The sequence below is a fragment of the Sycon ciliatum genome, chromosome 5 (genome assembly GCF_964019385.1).
Source record: "Sycon ciliatum chromosome 5, ocSycCili1.1, whole genome shotgun sequence".
NCBI lineage: Eukaryota > Metazoa > Porifera > Calcarea > Leucosolenida > Sycettidae > Sycon > Sycon ciliatum.
In genome coordinates, this window is record NC_088647.1 from 7,103,196 (window position 1) to 7,129,232 (window position 26,037).

A 26,037-nucleotide genomic window follows, 5' to 3' on the forward strand; every position below is an offset into this window, starting at 1 on the left:
ATCTGCAGGGAAGGTCGAAATTCGGTTTTGTCCGAAAATTTCCTGCTGTACAGTACTGGACCCTGCACACACTTTGGAAATGTCTGTAAATCTTAATCACGTACATTTTGATGGTGAAGAGCCAGAAATCTGGGATATGATGTCACTATTTCAGCTAAATTTGGCTAAAGAGTAGTAATATTTTCACGAAAAGAGTCACCAAAAGGGTGCCCGGTAGACCGAGGTGCCCGTACTCGGAGAGATAGGAGTGTAGTAGCTTCTGGAGGTAGCCAGGATGGAGCGTGGATGCTGCCAGGGCATCCATTTCGTGGAGTTGACCAGTGCTGGCAGAGTAGATCTGCAGAATAGGTTCGGTTGTTGTCGTTGTCTTTTCTGTCATTGTTGAGATGCCGCTCCTCTGGAGAACTTTTCTCCTCCTTGGGACATGACAGTGTTCGGCATGTCCACGAGGGATGGGAAAATCCTCGAAACCTTCACTTTGCCTTCTAGCGCAGCAAGTTTCCTCCATGCTTTGTCACAACAAAGGTTCCATCTCGAGTTTGCTTGTCCTTCCGGTAGCATATGCCACCAAGGATGAAGGCTTGCTTTCCACGAGAAGTTTTAAAATTAATGGATTCCGTTATTCCACGATTGAACGATTCGAATTCTTAATCATCTCCTGGTGTTCCTTTGCCTATGGCAGTTGTACTGAAGTTCCATGTAGCGCCAAAATAAGCAACGCGAACCTCAACTGGCGCGTAAATGAACAAGACCAAAGAAGGCAGTGATCGAGTAACCAAGGCCAACCGTTCTTAACTCTGTATCGGCGGAGAGCGCATATCTCCCGGAAGGGGTGAACCAGTTAACCGATTAACTAGTTCTTTAACCGTTTCGAACAAACGAGCGCCTAAATACTCGTTTACGTTTTCACTCTCCGCTGTACACAATATTATAATTATGTAGCTGTTGAGCTACGTTCTTGTCAGTGCAGGAACTAACACTGTGAGTGTTGTGCTGCACAATGGATGCATGACAAGGCGATTACGCTTGTGGCTTTAGTCTACTAGAGCGGACAAACATGAGAATATCTTGAATCAGCTCTGAAATGTTGAGACAGCCTGAGGACCTGTGTCCACTTCACATGTTGTGGTGTGTATCTTGTAGTGAGTGAGGGCCATGGATATGCACAAGAGCACACAAATAGTAGGATATGTGTCGAGCTGGTTACCAATGATTCAGTAACAGCCTTATAGCTTATAAGTTATAACCGTTTTAAGATTCTGGGGAACCGATCAGCTTAAAACCAGCAATTTCAGTCCTACTTTCCGGCCGTTGGGTAATGCAAAAATGTCATAATAGAAGGCAGAACCTTCAATCTGCGGACAGAACTGTTTCGTCTAGTGTGGACTCATCAGCATAGCACAGAGAAGAGATGCCGAACCTGACAGCAATGAAAAATGATAAGTTTTCCAAAGCCAGATTTAACCCTTTCCGTGCTAATGACGTCTATAGACGTCATGCGCACTGTACGCCAAACGACTAATGACGTCTATAGACGTCATGAGATTTGCGCAGTATATCGCTGTGCATAGATCAGTGTACAAACTTTCGTAACTCCGTCAAAAATGAGTCTATCGCGACAATCGATACACCGTTGGAAAGGTATTGAGCTCAGCTTTCCAGTAATATAACGTTCTTCACGATAGGAGAAAGATTGACGGAGCGGCGACGGTGTGAACACAAAATTCACGGCACTGAGCGATCGTGAGTTTTTTTGTTCGTGCGTTCGCAGTTTTCTGTTGCGTGCCAGGGGATTTCCCTTTGGTACAGCGCATGCGTAATGGACACCAGCGAAAGTACGTGGATCTCAGCTTTGCAGCGCAGTTTGAATAGTGAAAATCGGCTGAACTGGAACAAGAAACCGAAAAAGAATGTGAGATCGAGTTGCTGTGCCTTTCCGAGGCATCGTGAAGTAGTTTCGACAGGACATAGAAGTTACACCGCCATGCATATTGAGTTGAGAGCTACCAGGATGGATTCGCTTGGTCCTGATCTTTCCAACAAGCCCAGGATGATGAAAATCCATCCAGGTAAACTGAACTGCCAGAGAAAAATTCGTTCGGACCTGTGAGCGAAAACGACACCTGGAGAGTCAGTGCGCTGGAAAGTCAGTTTGCTGGAGTAAAAGGGGCCAGCACGGAAAGGGTTAAACCAGGCCCGAACGTACCTTGCGAGAATGTCAAGCTGACAAGTCAGAAGGCAGAACATGTTGGCACCCCAAACTTATTTGCGCCTGATAATGATGGTTCTGACATGATGTCAGGTGCTGGTGTGAGTTAGCTGAGATGCCGGGTGCGGTTTTCTGATGCGCTGAAGCGGATGCTAACCATTGCGCAAATAGCCACACCAATCTGCCCGTATAGATACTAGTGCTATTACTATAGTCACTGGTGAGGTGGACTGGTCACTGAGTCCAAACTGGCAGGCTGCTGTGGTGTTTGAGTGACGAAGACACGGTGCGCGTTGTGTGCAAGGAGACCGAGACCTCTGATCGGAGGAGTCCACAACCCCCCACCTACACAGCTGCGCTAGTTGATACTAGTAGTCAGCCCCGACACTATAGTTGTTTGTTCTGTCAACCCACAACTTCTGTCTTCTAGTCGTTTCTTCGTTCTCCCTGCATGCAACTTTGTTATCTTTCTTGTTCTTATTTTCGTCTCGAGCCGGGTTTGTGTTCTTTGTAGAAAAAATAGAAAAAAACACCCCAGCACCTAGTTACCCAACTCCCTCCACACTTATACTGGCTCTAACCCTGTACTTCAACCTCATTATCAGCAACTATTTGGAATGCCTGAGATGTTGAATATACACATAGATATAAAGAAGAAAAAGGTCTGAATGGACTCGGATGGAAAGCCAAGGATACATTTATAGTAAAAGAAAAAAGGACCAAGAAACTGCAAGTTAGGCTATAATGTCCACTAACACCACCAGTTACTAAACAATCAGCTCATGCGATAACATTGCACGAAACTGACCGACGGTACTGACGTTCTACAACTAACTGGCTAACAGCTCTAGCACATCTTGGATGCACACTCCAACAGCCTTCCAACTTGTTATCGCATGTCGTCGCATCAGCTGATTGTTTAGTAACTGGTGGTGTTAGTGGACATTTAGCCTAACTTGCAGTTTCTTGGTCCTTTTTTTCTTTAATATAAAAGGGTCTGAGCTTAATATTTGCTGTTATTTCTGTGTTTATGTGCCAATTTTCAGCGCGGTGAGGCCGCAGCACTGGTAAGAACTAATGTGTTTAGATATTATTATCACAGGGCATTGTCCGAAGTGGTGGTGGTGGTGGTGGGGGGTGTGCGGCACTGATTAGTGGTATTTTCTATGCAGGGGGTTCAGTGTGCGGTGGTTATCACATGGTTCATGGGCTATTGATGCCTGCACGAAAACGTGGAAGTGTTGCAGTGATGAGCTTGAGAAGCAGGGCAGTGTTGATTTGGCCGTACACAGTACACACTCGAAAGAAAAATCTAGCAGAACTGTTCCCTTCAGTAAATACACCATGATACTCTGATCCTGTCGAGAGAGCACTCTGAACAGGCTGGGAGCGTACTCTTGAATCATCGGAGAACGTTATTTTCTTGAATTAGACCAAGGGCCTTGCCCGGCAGGGCTGGCAGCTCTCTCACCGGGTGCAGGTACTTGATATTAGTGTTTGAACTCCCCGTAAGCTGTGCTGTCTGGTGTTGCTTTCTCGTGTTTTCTGTATTTATGCTGTGGATGCACAGGAGGAAACTGCTGCTAAGGAGGTAAGTAGAAAAGAGAAACGTATGTCAAAAGGTAGCTCATCCTCATCTTGTTGTCGCATTCAGTCTCGGCTAAATCTTGTACTGTGTTGGCGAGTGTGCTTTCAATTCAATAACATGATTCTCCAGTTTGAAAATACATCTACTAGTAATACTTATGATTGGTAATGTTCCACATTTGAGATATCAACTTTGTTTAGATAATGTATTTCGATCACATTGTCACCTTTGGAATGCTGGGAAATTGAATATTGATAACAAAAGAAAGGTTTTGTCTAATACATGTATGTGCTGTTCTTGCTGTGTCTGTGCCCCAATTTGCAGCGCGATGAAGCCCAAACACTGGTAAGGACGACATTGTTTAGATATTATTATCAATGCATTGTCAGAGGAGGTGGGGGGGGGGGGGGGCATTTCTGTTTGATGGTCCTTCCTGCCCAGGGGAGGGGGGGGGGGCAGTTTGCAATGGCTGCCACATGGTCCATGAGCTGGTGTCAGACATGGTGGGACCTATTTCCTGGATCTGATTCACAGCAAACCCTTGGGGTACGATGTAGCACGTTTTGGTTGTTTGGCTCCCTCACCTATCCCGATAGTCTTCCTGCTCCTTTGCTTCCTGAAGCACGATCTGGCTGGATCTACTCTTTCTTATCCGACCATGCAGTCTAACATCCTTGTGAGGTGCACGTAGCAGTGCCATCCTTCGTTTGTTGTATTTGTGTTTCTCCACTGCGGTCATTTTCACACTGTCTACGCCTGTCCCGTTACCCTTCTCACACTGTCTGCGCCTGTCCCGTTACCCTTCTGACACTGTCTTACATGTTTGTGTTTGCTACTGTTTTGCTAGGCCGACACGGCTCAAGCAAATGTAAGTAGAACCGAGAACTGAGACATGGCGCGCATGGAATAAACAGCATTTTTCGGGGAAGTGTTTATGTGCTATCAATCAATGTCTGCATGAGAACAGCGCTGTATTGTACGTGCCATTCATACTTGAAAGAGAAGTGCAATAAAACTGCTTCTCTCATTGATCCACATGACAAGGTCTAATCTTGCTCAGAGAATAATCTCAATAGGATTCAAATGTACTCTTGAGTCAAAGTACAGTGAAACCTGACAAGGCGACCACCTGTCCCAGATGACCACCACAATTAGGAGGATTTTAGGACCAATGGATCATATTAGCAGTCAAATGACCCTGGATAAGGAGACCACCACCGGTGCACAGTAACCATATTTTGAAGGTCCATTGGGCGGTCGCCTTACACAGGTTTCACTGCATATTCGTTTCTTGAATGGGAGCGAGGGCCCTGTGAATGGGAGCGAGGGCCCTGTGAATGGGAGCGAGGGCCCTGTGAATGGGAGCGAGGGCCCTGAGCTGGCAGCTCTCTCATTGGGTGACAGTATTGGTCGCCTTACACAGGTTTCACTGCATATTCGTTTCTTGAATGGGAGCGAGGGCCCTGTGAATGGGAGCAAGGGCCCTGTGAATGGGAGCGAGGGCCCTGTGAATGGGAGCGAGGGCCCTGAGCTGGCAGCTCTCTCATTTGGTGACAGTATTCAGTATTTTATTGGTATTCCCTCCCAAGCTGTGCTCTGTGGTGTTGCTTTCTCGTGTTCTCTTTATGTTTTCATGGATGTACAGGAAGCTGCTGCTGCTCAGGAGGTAAGACTAAGAAGGAATGAAACCCGAATGGTAGCTTATCCCTTTATCTTTTTTTTGCTCTTCTTGGCCAAGTCTTGTATTTGTATTTGTATTTATGGATTCTTCACAGGCCTTAGCCTAAATCGAGGGAGTCTCCGTCACTGTGCAGGCTAATGTGCTCTCTACGTTTTGGCAAGCATACGAGTACATGCCGAACTAGTAAAAGTGCACTGTACGTCCTCTACCCTAGCCAAACTGTACTTACCTGTGGGAGGTCTCTGACAGCTCTTTGCCAGCTATTTTGACACGCCTGAAATCCTAATAGCCACACCAATCTGCCAGTATAAAATGCTACTTCAGTATTATGTTACCGTGGTAACCCGTGAGCACGCTGGCAGTCTATATTGGCAGGCTGGTGTGGCTGCTTGAGTGTGGGACCCCCTTAGTTTACTCACACCCTCCACACTCATGCTAGCTCTTACGCTGTGTTTCAACCCCTGTGTCAGCAATCGTTTGGAATGCCGGGATGTTGAGGGCAGGAGGGCATCATCATCCCTGATGATGCCCATCCCTGATGCTGCCCTCATCCTGGGTGAACATTTGGACAAGTATTGTACGTGGTGTAGCCAAGAACTGTTCATGTGTTGAGAGTCGGGTGTACTGAAATGTTCTGATATGTTTGTGTCTTCATGTCAACTTGCAGCGCGACCAGGCTAAAGCGCTGGTAAGGTCATATTAGCTAGGTGTGCTCATCATGACATTGTCAGAGATGGTGGTGGTGGTGGTGGTGATGTGTGTGTGTGTGTGTGTGTGTGTCGTCAGGCGAAATAGCACGTCATAGTACATTTGAGATCAGCGGGAAGAAGATGACGACGTCCACTAATTTCGTATCTGTGCACACGAATCTGCTGTGTGTGTGACTCTGTGTGTCAGCTATGATATCATCTTCTGTGGTTCCATGCCTAGCATGTACGTCTGAACCATCCTGCAAAGTTTGAATGACGTAGGTTGAGCGATCGCTCCGCGAAACATACTTTTTGAAAATCTCTTCATAGTATATCTTCCACCATTGAAATTTCGAATTTCTTCCAAAAAAGTGCTGAGAGGGGTGGCTTGCAACCTCAATATGGCTTGTTCCAGGCATGCTTTGGAGCCATCTTCTGTTGAAGTAGTGGCGGGGATCTGCCCTGCAACTGCTACAACAAAAAATGATTCGATCTGAGAAAGGGTGAGACCGCGAATCTCGGTTGAATATTGAGTATTTCAAGCCTTTTCACGACGAAGATGGATTTCTTTTTGGAGATGGACGTCGCGGCAAAGGACATGGTGTCCGACTTCTGGCGTCTGGTGAAGCCAGGGATCATTTGTCCAGTCAGGTCGGCAGCCTAACCGTCGGTAAGCTTGTGTTTGGATCCCGTTCTGCTCGATGTGGTAGATCACAAACAATTTGATATCGCACAAATTGATCTCAGCATCGTGCGTACGGTATTTTATATTCAGAAAATCCCAAAGTGTCTCTGTGTGGCCGTCCTATGCCACGAGAAACTCCAATCAGGCTCCTATGTCCTCTGCCTTCATTATTGAATGTCCACTTCGTTTGAACAACGAACACAACAATCGAGGACGGCTTTGCAATGAAAAATACAGCTATACTGGAGCTGAAAAAAAGAAGAAAAAAACGTGCTCAGGATGAGACTCGAGTACAAGCATACTCTCCCAGCAGGTGAAACGCAAATTTTTGTGAAAAATGCGTGTCACCGACTGACCAGTAATTTCGCCTGACGTGTGTGTGTGTGTGTGTGTGTGGAGGGGGGGGGGGGGAGGGGGGGGGGGGGTGGCGCGGCACTGTTTTGAAGTCCTTCTTGCCCCGCAGGGGGTTCGGTTTGCGGATGCCGTCACATGATCCATGGGCTATTGATGCCTGCATGAAAACGTGGAAGCGTTGAGTTCGCCATGCATACTCGAAATATAAACGCAACAGAAGAAAATGGTTCGTTTCATCAATTGCCACGTGACACTCCGATCTTGTTCAGCGAATGCTCTGAACGGGATCGGAGTGCACTGTTGAGTCAGAGTACATTCTATTCAAAAGTCTTGAATCAGAGCAGGGGCCCTGAGCTGGCTGCTCTCTTACTAGGACTAAGGTGCATGCCTGTGCTCTGTAGTCATGGCAACTCCCAAGCTGTGCTCTGTAACTCTGTGATTTAAAGATATTCCTATGCAAATAATTGATGTTTTGCCAGTATTTGAGCTGTGCTCTGTGGTGCTCTGAAGTTGTGCCAGTATTTGAGCTGTGCTCTGTGGTGCTGCTTTCTCGTGTTCTTCTGTGCTTTGTCATAAACCTTTAGGAAGCTGCTGCTGCTGGAGAGGTAAGACATAACGAATGGTAGCTCATTGTGTTTTTGATGTTGCTTTTTCTTGAGCAAGCCACGTACACGCACGCGTACACAAACACACACACACACACACACACACACACACACACACGCACACAAACACACACATACATACACAAGCACGCATTGCGCTAATGCATGCTCGCATGCCCATGCTGCATGCCCGCACACACACAGCTCACGTAGTCATGTTCTTTCCTTTCAATGTATACATCGGTATGTTGTGATTGGTGAAGTCATGTCTAGCCTGGTCGTTCTTCGGTGCTCCGTTCTTTGACATTCATGACACAGACCTTCATGCAAGAAAAACACAGGAGAGTGAACAATCACTCTCGCTATCCTCTCAAGGAGAGTGGTGGGAGAGCAGTCCCCACCACCAGACGCGTGCGCCGGTGCCCTTCAAGGAGGGGGGCGTCCCCGCGGGAAAATTTTCAAAAGATGAAGCAAAATCCTGCATTTTGAGCGAGGAACCTATACGGGGCACGTGCCTGACCACCCTCCTCCCCCCCCCCCCCCCAAAATCGCTCGCCTTATCTATCCAAGGCGAGAACAATACGGATTTTTTCAACATCTCGCCATACCCCAATCGGATTCGACACGCAATACTCAATAGCTGCCAAATAATTAATTCGTTCTGGAAAATCGCCGTACGCACTACAAATGGAAGCTGTTCGGACCACAACTTAAGTTTCCCTTCATCAATATGACAATCTCAAGCATTCTGGGAAGCTACATCATGTATTGGCAAGAAGAACACACCAGTGGGACTTTCACCAGCTGGAGTGCTACTGCAGTGGCACTATAGCCCTAGCTGGGAAGACACGGGCAACGGGAAATTGAGACAATTCGCTAAGATCCATGGTATTTTTGTAGTATTCATCGTAGAGCGCTCCTTTCTTTTGCAGCTGACCGCTAAAGACCTGTGCCTGACGTCATACAGGTCTATGCATGCCTGGAATGTCATGTCACGCAACAGAGGGAAATCCTTTATGTCGAAATTATGATTGCCACCCAAGTGCAGAAGTGAAAATTTGCAACGGGACGTAAAATGCCTTGCGAGTGCCGTAACTCCACTATCGACCTCGGATCGACTTGGGATTTGTTGGAGCCGACAGCTGAGAACTTTCTAATGCAAATAGACCTTTCGATTACTCAATTCCGTGCAGCCGGGAAAGTCGGGTTACGAAATATTTGAGTGTTTGCAGAATGCACTTTATAGTGATGCGGATGCGCTCAAACTTCTCAAGGCACGCGACGAAAAGTGCGCCCAAAATGAAAATAAAGAGATCGAAGGCGCGCGAGATCGATCGCTCTCCTTTTACCAGATGCTCTGTGACATCATCACTGGCTATTCATTACATCATCAATGTCTATTAATGACATCATCATTGTCTATTCATGACATTTGAAAGTACTTCCTCGATGGATCCCTCCATGTGAACTTTGGACTCTGGCAGCTCCTTGCCAGCTATTTTGACATGTGGAGCGTCCTAACAATCACACTAATCTGGAAATATAAAATACCACCAATGATGTTGGTACAGTAGTTTATAGGGGGGGGGGGGGGGGTGTTGAATGATGATATAATGTTCTGAGTGTTGTCTGGTAAGGACTGTTGTCTGATGATTGGTTTTTGCCATGAAACTCTGAGTAACAACGAAACAGCCCTATTTTACTTCCTTTTGTGTACCTCTTGAGTGTGGTCTAATATACGGTACAATATTATTTCTGTGTCTATGTGTCGTATTGCAGCGCAACGAGGCCGCAGCACTTGTAAGGACTAACGTGTTTAGATATTATTATCACAGGGCATTGTCTGAAGTGTTTGTGGTGGTGGGGAGGGGGGGGGGGGGATTTTGACTGTTTAGAACCCGGAATTGACAGTTGGGTGAGTGCATGGAGCAAACAACAGTTTTCAGGTGACGCCAGCAGGTACATCAGGAAAGCTTGACACTGCATGAAAAAGTTTTGCGTGTGCTATTGGTGCCAGCATGGCAATCAGGCCAGTGTTGTATGAGCAGTTGATGCATTTCATGGAAACAAGACAGTGTTTCACGTGCCATGCATACTCGAAAGAGAAGTGCCGCTTGGCTCTCTGATTCTGATCACAAAACCCTGCAAACAGGACTGGAGTGTACTCTTGAATCAGAGAGCATTCTTTTCTTGAATCAGAGAGCATTCTTTTCTTGAATCAGAGTGATAGCCCTGAGCTGCCTGGGCTCTCTCAGGCTGACTGAATGCAGGTCCTTGGTACTGATGGGTAGAGGCGACGGTTTCAAATAGGAAATAGGTTGCAAACCGGAACGGACTCAATATTCACTTTCTCTCTTGGTATTTTGATTAGAAAACATATGTCACAGTGAGACTACGATGTGTTATACTCCGAGCCAAAATTTCATGGCTCTGCGATGACCAGAAGCGCCATATCAAGCAGGTGAGTTTTTGACGTGTTGCTTCGCACTGCGACTTGAGTTTTACGACTTTCGAAAAATCAACTTCTTGTCGCAGGTAAACAGCGGCTCGCCTCTCGACAATAAAGCACCGCATACCAATCAAAACTAATGGAAGCACACACAAGGCTTATTGTTACTCTGTACTGGCCGTCGTGGAGCGATAGCAATTACCTAATTTCAGACCCAGAGTGAATTTGACGGGCACTCTAAAACGTGTCCGGTTTGGAGCCACCTCTGATTTGAACTTTTTTGAAGCGAAAAATTGGGCAACTTGGAGGCAATGGGTCAACACAAAGGAGTGTGTTACTGAATTGTTACTACTACTACTAGCTTAATTAACCACCCCTGCATCCAACCCTTGGCATGCTACAACCGACAACCGTTGCAAACTTGGGTGAGAGAATACATACAGTAGATTCAGTATAAAATTGGAAAGAAGATCATCGAAAAAATCAAAAAGGCAGCTGCATCAGCATGCAGCTGCGCATCAAAATCAAATGTAAAGATGGCGACCATGAACGACTGCGACGTGGATAAACTGCAAAACAAACTAGTGCAGCGACACTGACTCGACTGAGTAAAGAAGCGGAGAAGACGAAACGGCAAGGAAAGCGGATCGCTACGATCGCTCAAATGCACTAGCCTAGAGCGTGCATCATGTGCATAGCGCATGCAGTCAAACGGTCACGTGATAAGTGCGTACACAAGTCATACGTCATAATAATGCAGTTGACAAAGAAAAGGAAACAAAGCTGAGCGCGAGGCAAACAAATCTGCAGAGCGCGAAAATATAAACACATTGAACGAAGGATTTGTTTGAGAACAAAATGCACAGGCAGACAAAGAAGAAACAGTTCGAAGCTAGAAGTAGTAGTAACAATTCAGTAACAAGTGGCTCAGTTCGATTGACTCTGGCCCCAGAGCAAACTTCAACATGCCAGTTTCCTTCCACAAACATATTTCGAGTGAAAAATCAACGTTGATGATCGTTTTGGGTCTATACAAATTTGGCTGTCAAAACGTTCCGGTATCGAGCCGTCTCCTCTACTCAGGGGCGTAGCTGGTCCCCCTTTGGGGGGGGGGGGGGGGGGTGCATGGCCGCATATGTGTAGGATGGTTGGTGCATTTCATCCATGGAAATTACGTGCATGCTGAACCTTGGTCGAAATTTTTAGGGGGGGGGGGGGCGTACCCCCCTCCCCCCTTGCCCCATGCGGGATACGCACCTGGGTACTCCCAATATGTGCTCTGTGGTATTGCTTTCTCGTATTTTTCTGTGTTTTTCCCGATGGATGTACAGGAATCTGCTGCGGCTATAGAGGTAAGTAGGAATGAATGCCGAATGGTAGTTTGTCCAATTTTTTTGCTTTTCTTGGCTAAGTCTTGTACTGAGTGGGCTAATGTGCCTTCTACTCGTTGTCAAGTTCGCATCTATGTGTACATGTACTAGTAGTATGATTATTAACCCGACTGCTGCATGGACGATAAGTGCTGCGAATCGTGATCATGCACCCTGGCCTGAGTAGCTCGCTTGGCTAATTGAAAGTCTGCCGACCTGGGCCACATTATGTTGCTAATACATGCACAACCCCAGTCACAGCGCACAAGTAGTTGGTTGAGTTTGGCCGTCAGGAGGCCAGCGCAAGGTATCCGGGGCGCGGGTCTGATTCCAGCGAGGGGCAATGTGGTACCCCGCAGCGCAAGGGTAGCGTGATACCCTAAGCCAACGTGCGTGCTGCATGAGTAGCGTGATACTCGCCGAGCGCTTTTGCTGTTGCCTAGCAACGCGTTTCTGTCTTTCCTGGGCCCCCAAATGCATGTTGGGTGGCCCTGCGCATGACTGCACGTTGTCATAGCAACCTTGGAAATCTCAAGCCGGTTACCAACAAGCTAGGAATCAGACCAAGCCGCCGAATGCCCCCGCCGGCCCCCAGCGCTTCATTGCCATTGAATAATTAATATGTTGTCCAGAATAGTGAGCTAGGACAGATCAAATACAATGTAGCTTGGAGTACCATCATGCTGAGTGGCACTCATTGTGAGACGTATGATAGTGTAGAGCGATAATAAATACCAGGAGGCGTGGGTGGGAGGGAGAAATTGCAAAACAGTTGGATGCACGCAGCAGCACAGCTAGCAAGAGAAAGAGCCGTGGATGGGTTTGTTCCTGTTTTTGATGGCTGTGGCCATCCGTTCGCCCAACGGTCTCGTGTGAGTATGGCGTTTGTTTGTGCTGCCAGCTCGCGTCCGGCGTTTGTTTGTGCTGCCAGCTCGGGCCCGGTGCGCGAGTGAAACCGAACCGTGACAAAGGCTTTCGCTCTTTAGTGCTATTGACTGGCTTTTCATACGATGCCTATTGATGTCTAGAGACATGCTGTCTAGCCTTCCCCTGGTACGCATTCACGGGGCTTTGTTGAAGTTCGTGCCGTGAACTGCCAAAGGGAATTGTTTGAATGGTGCTGGAGCGAGTGCGACATTACGGCGTCCCTGCAGCCGGCCTAATCGCGTTTGTTGCCACAACCGATTTTATTATTATTATTATACACATTCCCGCGTTGAAGTGTAGCAGCAGTATGCTGCGTCCACAGCTTCGCTTATGCAGAATGGCTTGGGTGAGAGGAGAGGGGAGAGAAAGCAACAAGGCAACCAACATCTATGAAATAGGTCACAATAACATGAAGAGAACCAACCTTATTTGAAGAGAGTCACCAGTCAGCCATGCAAATCTGAGCAGGAAGAAAACTGTGAAGTGTCCGGCGCGGCGCATGCGCCTTCTGTGTTAACTTATTTTTGCGTGTTCGCAAAAATTCATGAAAACTCAGTTACTCAATACAGGTTCCACTAGATTACAAGAGAACAACGCTACAACATTATAATTGCCGCTAAATTATCGCAAGTGTAGAGAACGAGTCCAATACAAATTAAAACCATGAACAGACTGTCCCGAAGTTATTTTTGGAACAAATTGTACTACATGTACTTGCCGACACTGACGCTGACGGAACACGACTTTGAGTTGAATACGCACGAAGTCTTGTACATGTACATCATTATTCTCCGATGTTGTGGAGTAAGCAGGTACGTCAGTCACCAATCCAGCTTCAGCTCCGAGCTCGCTTCAGCAGAATGTTGCCTGCGTTTGCTTTGCCTCCACACGGATAGACAGCCAGCGCAGAGTCCCGCAGCTCTGTAAGGCCGTAAGGTCTGGATATTCGCCGTTAGTGCCGCCAAGTCGCAGTCCACCTCTAACAGCAAGACGCTCTATGAAAATCTTTCTCTCTCCATTGGAGTGCTCCCCAGTTGCGTGAGGAGACCAGAGAAATTAATATGATTGCTAACGTTAATGTGACAAGAGTCTCATACCGTAGAATCCCGCGGATAAGCCCACCCACGTATACGCCCATGCTCGCGCATAAGCCCAGGGTTAGTTCGAACATCACACAGCTTCATCGTACAAGCCCATGGGCCTAGGTCATACCAAGAGTCCATAAATTATGGACTCTTGGCCATACCAGGTACGTAGTCATGCACATTATAGCTTTTTTCGTACATTTCAGCACAACCATCGGTTGTTTTTGTTTGCACAGTGGTTTTCAGCAATGTACTTCTCACTTCCTTGATACTTTTCAATAGCACAACTTGGTGTCGGCGTATAAGCCCATGCCCGCGTATAAGCCCATGTTCTCGTATAAGCCCACCGAAATGTCCTTGTGAAACAGATAAGCCCATGGGCTTATCCGCGGGATTCTACGGTATTTGAGAGATGTCAGCTTGTTTAGAGATGAATCGTGCTCTCCTTCCTTATGCTTGTATGAGCACAGAAACTCATGCGCACACACACACACACACACACACACACACACACACACACACACACACACACACACACGCACGCATTTACGTGCATGGACGCATGTAACATGCCCGTACGCAAAGTGTTCAAAAAGATGAAAAGTTCTGAGTGCCGTCTAATATGCGTTGTTATTTCCTGTGTCTGTGTGTCAATGTTCAGCGCAACGATGCCGCAGCACTGGTAAGGACTAGCGTGGTAGATTGTCAAAGGCAGTTGGGGAGGGAGGTTGCAGCACTGTTATGTATGTAGTCTTTCATCCCACTGCTTTAGGAGCTGTGGCCTTGCACGAGGAAAACATGGATGCAGTGAATGGGATTTTCGGTCTTTGACCACATGCTGGTGAGCTGATCTACTCACCTCCCACCGCTTTAGGAGCTGCATCTGCGCCTTGATCCTTAAAGGGTGGTGGCGTTCCTACGGATGCGGAAAACTCGGCTTCTATATAGAGAAACCGAGTCGCACGCGAACCGTGAAATTTTTTTCAGGAGCTACATCTGCACCTTTGGTATTTGTAGGGTGGTGGCGTTCCTACGGCTGCTGAAAACTCAGTCTCAGTCTGAAGTGGACCGTAAAATGTTTCCTACCCACAGGGTTCAGGTTGTTGTGGCCGCCACATGGTCTACAGTTCTCGATGCGTGCATGGAAACGGGGAGATGTTCCACGTGCCATGCATACTCGAACGAGGAGCATGACAGAACTATCCCCTTCATAAAATTCCACATTTAATAGCACTGTAGTATTGTTCAGATAACATCCTGAACAGCTTCGGAGCTTACATTTCAATCAGAGTACATCTTTTCTTGAACCAGAGCGAGGTCCCTGAACTGGTAGCTCTCTCACTGTGTGCAGGTACTTGGTATTAATGGGAACTCTAAAACTCTACTCTGTGGTGTTGCTTTCTCGTGTTTTCTGTGCTTTCCCCATGGATATACAGGAAGCTACTGCTGCTGCGGAGGTAAGTAGGAATGAGTCCGAAATGATAGCTGAACCTTGCAAACACATATTTCAGCCGCAACAAATTTTAGGCCTCGAACGCTCAGGCCGAATATCGCCGAAAATATATATATGTGCCAAATATCCAATGCTGTAGACAGCAAGCTGTTTTGGCCATAAAGGCCTCATCGGTACAGCTACGAGCTTTAAGCAAGCCAAGCTACCAGCCATGGTGTTCCGAATATCTGTTGATTTACAGCACAGTAGGATAGATGACTGTATTTGGTGCCCAACATGTGCAGTGTACTACTTCCTCTACAAGAGAGCAAATAATTTTATTTAACTGTGACAGGTCTCTGAGAGTGCTTCATCAGCAATTTTGACACGTCTGGCATCCTATGAGCCACACAAACCTGCCAGTATCAAAAAGATTAACAGCGTAATACCGACGCGTACTGGCGAGCCTGCTGGTACTTGATAATGGCAGATTAGTGTGGCTGTTTAAGTGCCGACCCCCTCGCCCCCCCCCCCCCCCCCCCCGCCCTAACAACAATGACGCCTCAGGCAGATGTAACTTACGGTAGAACCGAGAATTGACACATTGCGTGCATGGAATATACAGCTGCATGGTTTCAGCTGATAAGCAGGAGCATCAGGAAAGCTTGGCGCTGTATGAAAACAGGAAACTGCGCATGTGCTATCGGTGTCTGCATGAAAATAGGGCACTCATTGTTGATCGAGTGACTAAATCACGCAATAACATAATTCATGACCTTGATAAACTGTGAAAACAGTGCAGATCCCATGCTCTGCTTCTTGACCTTCCAGCCGCAGCAGTCTGCAAGATCTCCTCCCATTGCAGGAACTCCACCAACTCAAAGATCCCAATCTGCTACAAGACCTCCACCTGCTGCATCAGCTGAAATAACCCCATCTGCTGGAAGACCCATACCGAATGGAAGATCTCCACCAGCAAGAAAATCCCTTCCAGTTCCCAGATTGCCATCAATTCCGAGATCTCCGTTAGCTTTAAATTCTCCACCACCAGCAACAACTCCATCTACAGCATCTCCAATAGCTAAGGCATCTCTAGCAACTACGGCATCTCCAGTTGCTACATCATCTCCATTAGCTCCAGTATCTTCAATAACTACAACATCTCCAGGAGCTTTAAGACCTCCTGTAGCTACAGGATCTCGAGTAGCTACAGGATCTCCAGTAATTACAGCGTCTGCTGGAGCTGCGCGTCCTCCATCAGCTACACGATCTCCAGTAGTTACAGCCTCTCCAGGCGCTGCAAGGCCTCCATCGGCTACAGAATCTCCAGGAGCTACAACGTCTCCAGTAGCTACAGCACCTCAAGGAGCTGCAAGCCTGTGTGTGACCTCCTGCAACTACAGCATCTCCTGTAGCTGAAACATCTCCAGGAGTTACACGACCTTCAGTGGCTACAGCACCTCCAAGAGCTGCAAGATCTCCATCAGCTGCAGCATCTCCAGGAGCTACTAGACATCCAGTAGCTACAACATCTCCAGGAGCTACAAGACCTCCAGTAGCTACCGCATCTGCTGTAGCTACAGCATCTCCTGTAACTGCAAGGCTTCCATTGGCAACAGCATCTCCAGGAACTGCTAGACCTCCAGGACCAGGAGCTACAGTGTCTCTAGTAGCTACAGCATTTCCAGTAGCTGCAAGACCTCCTGTAACAACAGCATCTCCGGCAGCTGCACGACCTTCAGTGGCTACAGCACCTCCAGGAGCTGCTAGACCTCCATCAGCTGCAGCATCTCCAGGAGCTGCAGCATCGCAAGGAGCTGCAGAATCTCAAGGACCTGCAGCCTCTCCAGAAGCTGCAAGACCTCCAGTAGCTACATCATCTCCAGTAACTGCAGCATCTCCAGGAGCTGCAAGACCTATGGTAGCTACATCGTCTCCAGTAACTACCGCATTTCTTGGAGCTGCAAGACCTCCATCGGCTAAAGCATCTCCAGGAGCTACAAGACCTCCAGTAACTACAGCATCTCCAGGAGCTGCAAGACCTTCAATAGCTACAACATCTCACGGAGCTGCAAGACCTCCAGTAGCTACCGCATCTGCTGTAGCTACAGCATCTCCAGTAACTACAGCATCTCCAGGAACTGCAAGACCTTCAATAGCTACAACATCTCCAGGAGCTACTAGACCTCCAGTAACTACAGCATCTCCTGTAGCTACATCATCTCCAGTAACTACAGCACCTCCAGGAGCTGCTAGACCTCCAGGACCAGGAGCTACAGTGTCTTCAGTAGCTACAGCATCGCCCTGTAGCATCGACAGTAGCTACAGCATCTCCAGGAGCTGCAAGACCTCCAACGGCAACAGCATCTCCAAGAGAAGGTAGACCTCCAGGACCAGGAGCTACAATGTCTCCAGTAGCTACAGCATCGCCAGTAGCTACAGCATCTCCAGGAGCTACAAGACCTCCTGCAACTACAGCATCTCCAGTAGATGCAGCATGTCAAGGAGCTGCAAGACCTCCAGTAGCTACAGCATCTCCTGAAGCTACAACATCTCCAGGAGCTGCACGACCTTCAGTGGCTACAGCATCTCCAGGAGCTGCAAGACCTCCAATAACTACAGCATCTCCTGTAGCTACATCTCCAGGAGCTGCACCACCTTCAGTGGCTACAGCACCTCCAGGAGCATCAAGACCTCCATTGGCTACAGCATCTCCAGGAGCTACTAGACATCCAGTAGCTACAACATCTCCAGGAGCTGCAAGACCTCCAGTAGCTACCGCATCTGCTGTACCTACAGCATCTCCAGTAACTACAGCATCTCCAGTAGCTGCAAGGCCTCCATTGGCTACAGCATATCCAGGAGCTGCACGACCTCCAGTAGCTAGCGCATCTGCTGTAGCTACAGCATCTCCAGTCACTACAGCATCTTCGGTAACCGCAAGGCCTCCATCGATTACAGCATCTCCAGGACCTGCTAAACCTCCGGGACCAGGAGCTACACTGTCTCCAGTAGCTACAGCATCGCCAGTAACTACAGCATCTCCAGTGGCTACAGCACCTCCAGGAGCTGCAAGACCTCCATCGGCTTCAGTATCTCCAGGAGCTGTTAGACCTCCAGGACCAGGAGCTACAGCATCTCCAGTGGCTACAGCACCTCCAGCAGCTGAAAGCACTCGTACAACTACAGCATGTCCTGTAGCTACAACATCTCCAGGAGATGCACGACTTTCAGTAGCTACATCACCTCCAGGAGCTGCTAGACCTCCATCAGCTGCAGCATCTCCAGGAGCGGCAAGACCTCCAGTAGCTACGGCATCTGCTGTAGCTACATCATCTCCAGTAACTTCAGCATCTCCAGGAGCTGCAAGACCTACGGTAGCTACATTGTCTCCAGTAACTACGACATTTCCAGGAGCTGCACGACCCCCACCCGCTACAGCATCTCCAGGAGCTGCAAGACCTCCAGTAGCTACCGCATCTGCTGTAGCTACATCATGTCCAGTAACTACAGCATCTCCAGGAGCTGCACGACCTTCAGTGGCTACAGCATCTCCAGGAACTACTATACATCCAGTAGCTACAACATCTCCAGGAGCTACACGACCTCCTGTAGCTACCGCATCTGCTGTAGCTACAGCATCTCCAGTAACTACAGCATCTCCAGTAACTGCAAAGCCTCCATTGGCTACAGCATATCCAGGAGCTGCACGACCTCCAGTAGCTACCGCCTCTGCCGTAGCTACAGCATCTCCAGTAACTTCAAGGCTTCCATTGGCTACAGCATATCCAGGAGCTGCTAGACCCTTAGGGCCAGGAGTTACAGTGTCTCCCATGGCTACAGCATCGCCAGTAGCTACAGCATCTCCAGTGGCTACAACACCTCCAGGAGCTGCAAGACCTCTTGCAACTACAGCATCTCCTGTAGCTACAACATCTCCAGTAGCTGCACGACCTTCAGTGGCTACAGCACCTCCAGGAGCTGCAAGTCCTCCATCAGCTACACCATCTCCAGTAGCCACAGCATCTTCAGGAGCCTCAAGACCTCCAGTAGCTACATCATCTCCAGTAACTGCAACATTTCCAGGAGCTGCAAGACCTACGGTAGCTACATCGTCTCCAGTAACTACGGCATTTCCTGGAGCTGCAAGACCCCCATTGGCTACAGCATCTCCAGGAGCTACAACTCCTTCTGAATGTGACTCTCCGCTGGCCTTCTCTCCTCCCATCCCCTTACATTGTATTGGGCCTCCGCAGCTCCCCCCCCCCCCCCTCAACGCACACACTACATTGTCACATAGCACAACTCAACCATTCGCTACCCTGTTATTGAGCACTCCTGCTCGTTTGGTCTTGCGAATCCAAATAAAATCAATCAATCCTTCAATAGCTATAACATCTCCAGGAGCTGCAAGACCTCCAGTAGCTACTGCATCTCCAGGAGCTGCAATACCTCCATCAGCTACCGTATCTGCAGTAGCTACAGCATTTCCAGGAGCTGCAAGACCTTCAGTAGCTATCGAATCTCCTGCTACTACAACATATCCAGTAGCTACAACATCTCCAGGAGCTGCAAGACCTCCAGTAGCTACGGCATCTGCTGTAGCTACATCATCTCCAGTAACTGCATCATCTCCAGGAGCTGCAAGACCTACGGTAGCTACATCGTCTCCAGTAGCTACGGCATCTGCTGTAGCTACATCATCTCCAGTAACTGCATCATCTCCAGGAGCTGCAAGACCTACGGTAGCTACATCGTCTCCAGTAACTACGGCATTTCCTGGAGCTGCAAGACCCCATCGGCTACAGCATCTCCAGAAGCTACAAGACATCCAGTAGCTACATCATCTCCAGTAACTACAGCACCTCCAGTAACTGCAAGGCTTCCATTGGCTACAGCATCTCCAGGAGCTGCTAGACCTCCAGTAGCTACGGCATATGCTGTAGCTACATCATCTCCAGTAACTGCAGCATCTCCGGGAGCTGCAAGACCTACCGTAGCTACATCGTCTCCAGTAACTACGGCATTTCCTGGAGCTGCAAGATCCCCATCGGCTACAGCATCTCCAGGAGCTGCAAGACCACCAGTAGCTACCGCATCTTCTGTAGCTACATCATCTCCAGTAACTACAGCACCTCCAGTAACTGCAAGGCCTCCATCGGCTACAGCATCTCCAGGAGCTGCTAGACCTCCAGGACCAGCAGCTACAGTGTCTCCAGTAGCTACAGCATCGCCAGTAGCTACAGCACCTCCAGGAGCTGCAAAACCTCCTGCAACTACAACATCTCCTGTAGCTACAACATCTCCAGGAGCTGCACGACCTTCAGTGGCTACAGCATCTCCAGGAACTACTATACATCCAGTAGCTACAACATCTCCAGGAGCTACACGACCTCCAGTGGCTACCGCATCTGCTGTAGCTACAGCATCTCCAGTAACTACAGCATCACCAGTAACTGCAAGGCCTCCATTGGCTACAGCATCTCCAGGAGCTACTAGACCTCCAGGACCAGGAGCTACAGTGTCTCCAGTAGCTACAGCATCGCCAGTAGCTACAGCATGTCCAGTGGCTACAGCACCTCCAGGAATTTCAAGACCTCCTGCAACTACAGCATCTCCTGTGGCTACAACATCTCCAGGAGCTGCACGACCTCCAGTGGCTACAGCACCTCCAGGAGCTGCAAGTCCTCCATCAGCTACACTATCTCCAGTAGCCACAGCATCTTCAGGAGCCTCAAGACCTCCAGTAGCTACATCATCTCCAGTAACTGCAACATTTCCAGGAGCTGCAAGACCAACGTTAGCTACATCGTCTCCAGTAACTACGGCATTTCCTGGAGCTGCAAGACCCCCATCTGCTACAGCATCTCCAGAAGCTACAAGACCTTCAACAGCTACAACATCTCCAGGAGCTGCTAGACCTCCAGTAGCTACTGCATCTCCAGGAGCTGCAATACCTCCATCAGCTACCGTATCTGCAGTAGCTAAAGCATTTCCAGGAGCTGCAAGACCTTCAGTAGCTATCGCATCTCCTGTGGCTACAACATCTCCAGGAGCTGCTAGACCTCCAGTAGCTACAGCAAGAGCTGCAAGACCTCCAGTAGCTCCAGCATCTCCAGAAGCGGAAAGACCTCCATCAGCTACTGCATCTCCGGGAGCTACAGCACCTCCAGCAGCTACGTCATATCCAGTTGCTACAGCGTCTCCGGGAGCTGGAAGACCTTCGGTAGCTACTGCATCTCCAGGATCTACAACATCTCCAGGATCTACAGCATCTCCAGGCGCTGAAGCATCTCCAGTACAGGGGCGTCGGAAGGTATTATAGTGTGGTACGGTCAGCCATCTGAAGGTCATTTCACTCATGGGGAGAGGGGTGGCTGAGCTGAAAATTTTGGAAATTTGGATCCCAGATCAGTGTATTTTATTCATTCACAGGGTACCTGGGGAAAAGGTGGTACGGTCAATACCGTAGTGACCGCACCGTGTCCGACGCCCCTGCAGTAACTACGACATTCCCGAGAGCTACGGGACCTCCAGTAGGTACAGCATCTCCAGCAGGTGCAAGACCTCCAGTAGCTACCGCATCTCCTGTAGCTCAGTACAGCATCTCCATCAGCTACAGCATTTCCAGGAGCTAAAAGACCCCCAGCAGCCACAGAATCTCCAGTTTCTCGAGCATCTCCAGTAGATACACCATCTGCAGTAGCTACAACCTCTCCACTAGCCGGACGACCACCAGTAGCTACAGCATGTCCAGTAGCTACAGCATCTCCAGTAGGTGCAAGTTCTCCATCAACTGGAAGTTATCCATCAGCTGCGAGATCTCCAAAATCGCAACTGTCGCCTTACCCACTGCCATCACTACCACTATCAGTAGCAGCATTGTCATCATCTTTGTCATCGTCATCATCATCGTCATCTTCGTCGTCTTCCTCATCACCGTTTGCTTCGCCATCACACTCTCCATTCTGCTCATCCTCCACAATCCAACCATCACCATCATCCATACCATAACCGTCTGATGGTCGTGTTTGGAAAGATCAGCAAGGCTGGAAGGTCAAGAACAATAAGTGCCATCTGTTCTCCACTTGTATTTGATTGCTAATATATAAACATGGAGTATACTCCCCTGCTCCGAGAGTGCTTAGTGACCCAAGGCCGAGCTTTCACACAGTAGAGAGGGAGGGGGGGGGGGGGAGAGGGGGATTTACTGTGGAACCTTTCTTGGGCTCCTGTCATATTTCCTGATGACAATCATTAGGCAGCATGGTGTTAGACTCGGCTGGAGAGACAACGATAAAATTTAAAAAGAAAGGACCCTAATGTTACATGTTATCCATAGTTTCTGTCCAACACTAACAGTTATAAGTAAGATGTTGTAAGATGTATGTTGTTGTTTAGTTTAAAGTGGACTGGGTGCAGAACAGGTCTAAACCTACTAACAATGTTTAGAGTGGACTGGGTGCAGATCAGGTCTAAACCTACTAACAATGTTTAGAGGTCTCCTGTTCAGACCACCTGCAGTATGCTAACAGTGTTTGTATATTGTGCTCTATTCTATGCTTGTGCTTCCCTTACGTTACCGGGCAACAGCAAGCGGATGCCGCGCGTATGGTAAGTTGCTCGCATACAACAATAGGCAAGTGTATTATAAGGTCCCCAAGCGTGACGGTGCATTTGCCTGGTATCGAATGCTCTGAAGCTGCATTCGCGCGTGGTTTGGTACGGTGTGTGAATGCATGCTTTGCAGGCTACAGCACTGCATGATGTACTGTTGCATGCGTTATCCAGCTGGAGTCGCTAGACCTCCGGGAGCAGTGCTGACACAGTAGTGGAAACATGGCACGTTCATCCATTGTCGAGCGTTTCTGGCGAGGTCTATGTTACAAGGAGCGGGCTGGCTAGCGATTCAGTTAGGCTGACATTTGTGGACAGCGAGTCCACCTCTGCTACGACACCATTTCCCAAAAGCTTTGCATTCACATGCACCACTCTGCTGTTGCACTGGCTTGCGACGCTCCGCTGTGCACTTGTGGCGCTTAAGGTCGCTTGGTCTAGAGCAGACCTTTCCACAGACGAGGCACTCAACGGGGCCTGCTGCAGCCAGCTCCTTATCCTGGTCTTGGTATCTACATCGCCATTCCATGCGAGATGTGTTAGCGGTCTGGTACCAGTTCACAATCAGGTTATGGCGGAAATCGACAGTCCTTCCGCCGTTTCCTTGATCCATGGGCAGGTTGACAGGTGGGAGCTGGTCGAACAGAAGGCACTTCGGCATGCGGGTGTCATCCATGTGCACCAGGTGACCTAGCCATTCTAGCCGGCGATGCCTGAGTGTACAGGTGATAGTCTCCTGGTCTCCCCACATACACAATTTGTTCGGCATTGCTGATGTGGGCATCCCACATCTGCTGTCTCGACACGCCAAGGATGGAGCGGACGCAACGCATATGGAAATTGGATAGGCATTGTCAGTCGCCCTGAAGGGGGACCCAGCACTCCGAACCGTATATCAGCAAGGACATGACACAGGCGTTGAAAACACACCTCTTCACGAAGACAAGAAGCTGACCATTTTGCAAATACAGGGCGCTGTAAAGCACCACAGGCGTTGGAGGCACTTGCGATGCGGGCGTTGGCGTCCACTGCAGAACGGCTGTTGCTGGCAATGACGGAACTCAGATACCTGAACTCAGGTACATGCTTGATTTCAACATCCGCCAGAGTGAGTGGGATACAGTCTGCATCTTGGATGTTGGCGCCACATACCATGAATTGAGTCTTGGTAGTGCTGACAGTGAGTCCAGTATCCGCAGCAGTCGCCTAGAACACAGAGGGTGCGAGCTGAGCAACGTCACGCGTAGTCGCCAACAAGGCTGAGTCGTCGGCGAACTGGCATTCCCTAAGCCTGGTCGATATCTTTCACGTCGTGGGTTTGCCGAACAGGTTGCCGTCAATGCAATAGCGAACCTCCATGCCGACGCCAGGAACTGTCGACCCTCTACGGGACCAAACAGTGAAAATGGTCCACATGAACAGATTGAAAAGCACGGGGGCCATAGAGTACCCCTGCCTCAATCCTTTGTTGATGGTGATGGGTTGAGTGTGTCCCTGGGACGTGCGGATTGTGGCAGACATAGATGTGTTAAAGGACTTGATGACAGCGAGCAGGGTGTCCGGTACCCCAGCACAAGCAAGCACACGCTGCACACACTCTCTGGGTACTGAGTCGTAGGCCTTGTGCAAGTCGATGAAAATCATGTAGCCTTTTGTGTCATGCTCGAGAGATTTTTCAACAAGGTGCCGCACAGAGAAGATCATGTCTGAGCACGAGCGCCCCCACCTAAAACCACATTGCGAATCGGGCAGCAGGGTCTCCGCTAGCCGCTGGAGGCGTGCCTGTATGGTGGCAGCCAACACCTTCCCCACAACATCCAACACACAAGCACACGCACACGTGCACACACACACCATTGACCATTTGATGCCCGTCGCTAGAGGCGATGATAGCGACGCTACACAAGAAGCCATAGCAGCTTGTGCTGGGATTGCACCATTCAACAGCTTGCAAGGCTGAAGATTTGGCCGCCACTCTTCAACCTGCTGTGTGATGTAGACACACACACACACACACACACACACACACACACACACACACACACACGCACACTTGCATGGTGTACGGACGCGTAATACAAGTAGCATGCCCGCACACAACATAGTCTAAAAAAATGATGAAATATTCTGAGCTTTGTCTAATATGTGCTGGTATTTCTGTGTCTAAATAACCGACGAGGAGACGACAGTCGTAAAATAGCAATGAAAAATATCAATTGTGCACTCATAACCATGTATAAACAATTAAAATGAAACAATTCCAGAACGTTTTCTTGTGACTATCATCAGTGGAACATCGTCACATAGTAAGAATCACTAAAACAACCAGTTATATAGCTAGAGTAATATGAAAAGAAGCGTGAGAATGCAGCACTGCTAGCGGTTATGCATAACGCGTGTAGTGTGAACTTATGCAATGTATCTGAGAATGGTAGCAGTAGATGAATGTGGCAGCAGTGAGTGCGTGTGGACAAAACTGGTGAGTGCGTATTATTTAAAAAGTGTGAGTGCTACAACATTTATTCGCACACGTGACCCTGTGCTATGCAAGCAAAACGAAAATGTTGTAGCACTCACACTTTTTAGATAGTACGCACTCACCAGTTTTGTCCACACGCACTCACAGCTGCCACATTCATCTACTGCTACCATTCTCAGATACACTGCAAAGGTTCACACTACACGCGTTATGCATAACCGCTAGCAGTGCTGCATTCTCACGCTTCTTTTCATATTACTCTAGCTGTATAACTGGTTGTTTTAGTGATTCTTACTATGTGACGATGTTCCACTGATGATAGTCACAAGAAAACGTTCTGGAATTGTTTCATTTTAATTGTTTATACATGGTTATGAGTGCACAATTGATATTTTTCATTGCTATTTCTGTGTCTGTGTGTCTTTTTGTAGCGCAATGAGGCCGCAGCACTGGTAAGGACTAACGTGATGGATGTATCATGGCATTGTCATTGGCGTTTGGAGGGGGTGCAGCACTGTAGCCGGTCGGTGCCATAGTCATGACATGCATATTTTGGAATTCAGCATGTACCTACAAATATCACTTACTCCCCCACTTGCAACTAGTCGTTACACAGACCACATGTCGTGTTTTTTTCTCTTGCAATAGCGCAGGTCTCCAGTAGTAGCATGGATAACGGGGTCAACGAAAAATATGAGCCTCATAGAGAAAATACAGTACATCGTCCTAAGACTGGTTTTCTGTGACTGAGCACGGTGGCCGCACGGGGTGATCGCCCCGGGTAGAATTGGTTCATATATAGTCAGCAGTGTATTTTTTCCTAGTGGGTTGATGGGCAATATCAAGAGTCCAGACCCCAAGAGTATG

The 26,037-nt window shown here is 48.5% G+C and overlaps 2 protein-coding genes across 2 annotated transcripts in view; both read left to right on the forward strand.

Moving 5' to 3' along the window:
* LOC135817395 (uncharacterized abhydrolase domain-containing protein DDB_G0269086-like) overlaps window positions 1-26,037 on the forward strand; it is a 48,521-nt gene that overhangs the window by 21,020 nt on the left and 1,464 nt on the right. Inside the window, exons 19-31 of the mRNA XM_065330572.1 lie at window positions 3,256-3,276; window positions 3,780-3,800; window positions 4,122-4,142; window positions 4,645-4,665; window positions 5,443-5,463; window positions 6,146-6,166; window positions 7,791-7,811; window positions 9,591-9,611; window positions 11,592-11,612; window positions 14,304-14,324; window positions 15,079-15,099; window positions 22,668-22,688; window positions 25,602-25,622. Of these exons, the coding sequence (XP_065186644.1) occupies window positions 3,256-3,276; window positions 3,780-3,800; window positions 4,122-4,142; window positions 4,645-4,665; window positions 5,443-5,463; window positions 6,146-6,166; window positions 7,791-7,811; window positions 9,591-9,611; window positions 11,592-11,612; window positions 14,304-14,324; window positions 15,079-15,099; window positions 22,668-22,688; window positions 25,602-25,622 (273 nt within the window). The remainder of the gene's footprint in view (window positions 1-3,255; window positions 3,277-3,779; window positions 3,801-4,121; window positions 4,143-4,644; window positions 4,666-5,442; window positions 5,464-6,145; window positions 6,167-7,790; window positions 7,812-9,590; window positions 9,612-11,591; window positions 11,613-14,303; window positions 14,325-15,078; window positions 15,100-22,667; window positions 22,689-25,601; window positions 25,623-26,037) is intronic.
* Window positions 17,480-19,733, forward strand: LOC135816469 (mucin-1-like). Its single transcript, XM_065329668.1, has 2 exons — window positions 17,480-19,195; window positions 19,713-19,733. Exons 1-2 carry the CDS (start codon window positions 17,480-17,482, stop codon window positions 19,731-19,733), a joined length of 1,737 nt encoding a protein of 578 aa, XP_065185740.1.

What these genes read in the sequence shown, in the direction of transcription:
- LOC135816469 (XM_065329668.1), top strand. Translation starts at nt 17,480, where the DNA reads ATGTCTCCAGTAGCTACAGCATCGCCAGTAGCTACAGCATCTCCAGGA. An exon ending in CGGTAGCTACATCGTCTCCA is followed by an intron (nt 19,196 to 19,712) that starts GTAACTACGGCA and finishes CATCATCTCCAG; the next exon opens with GAGCTGCAAGACCTACGGTA.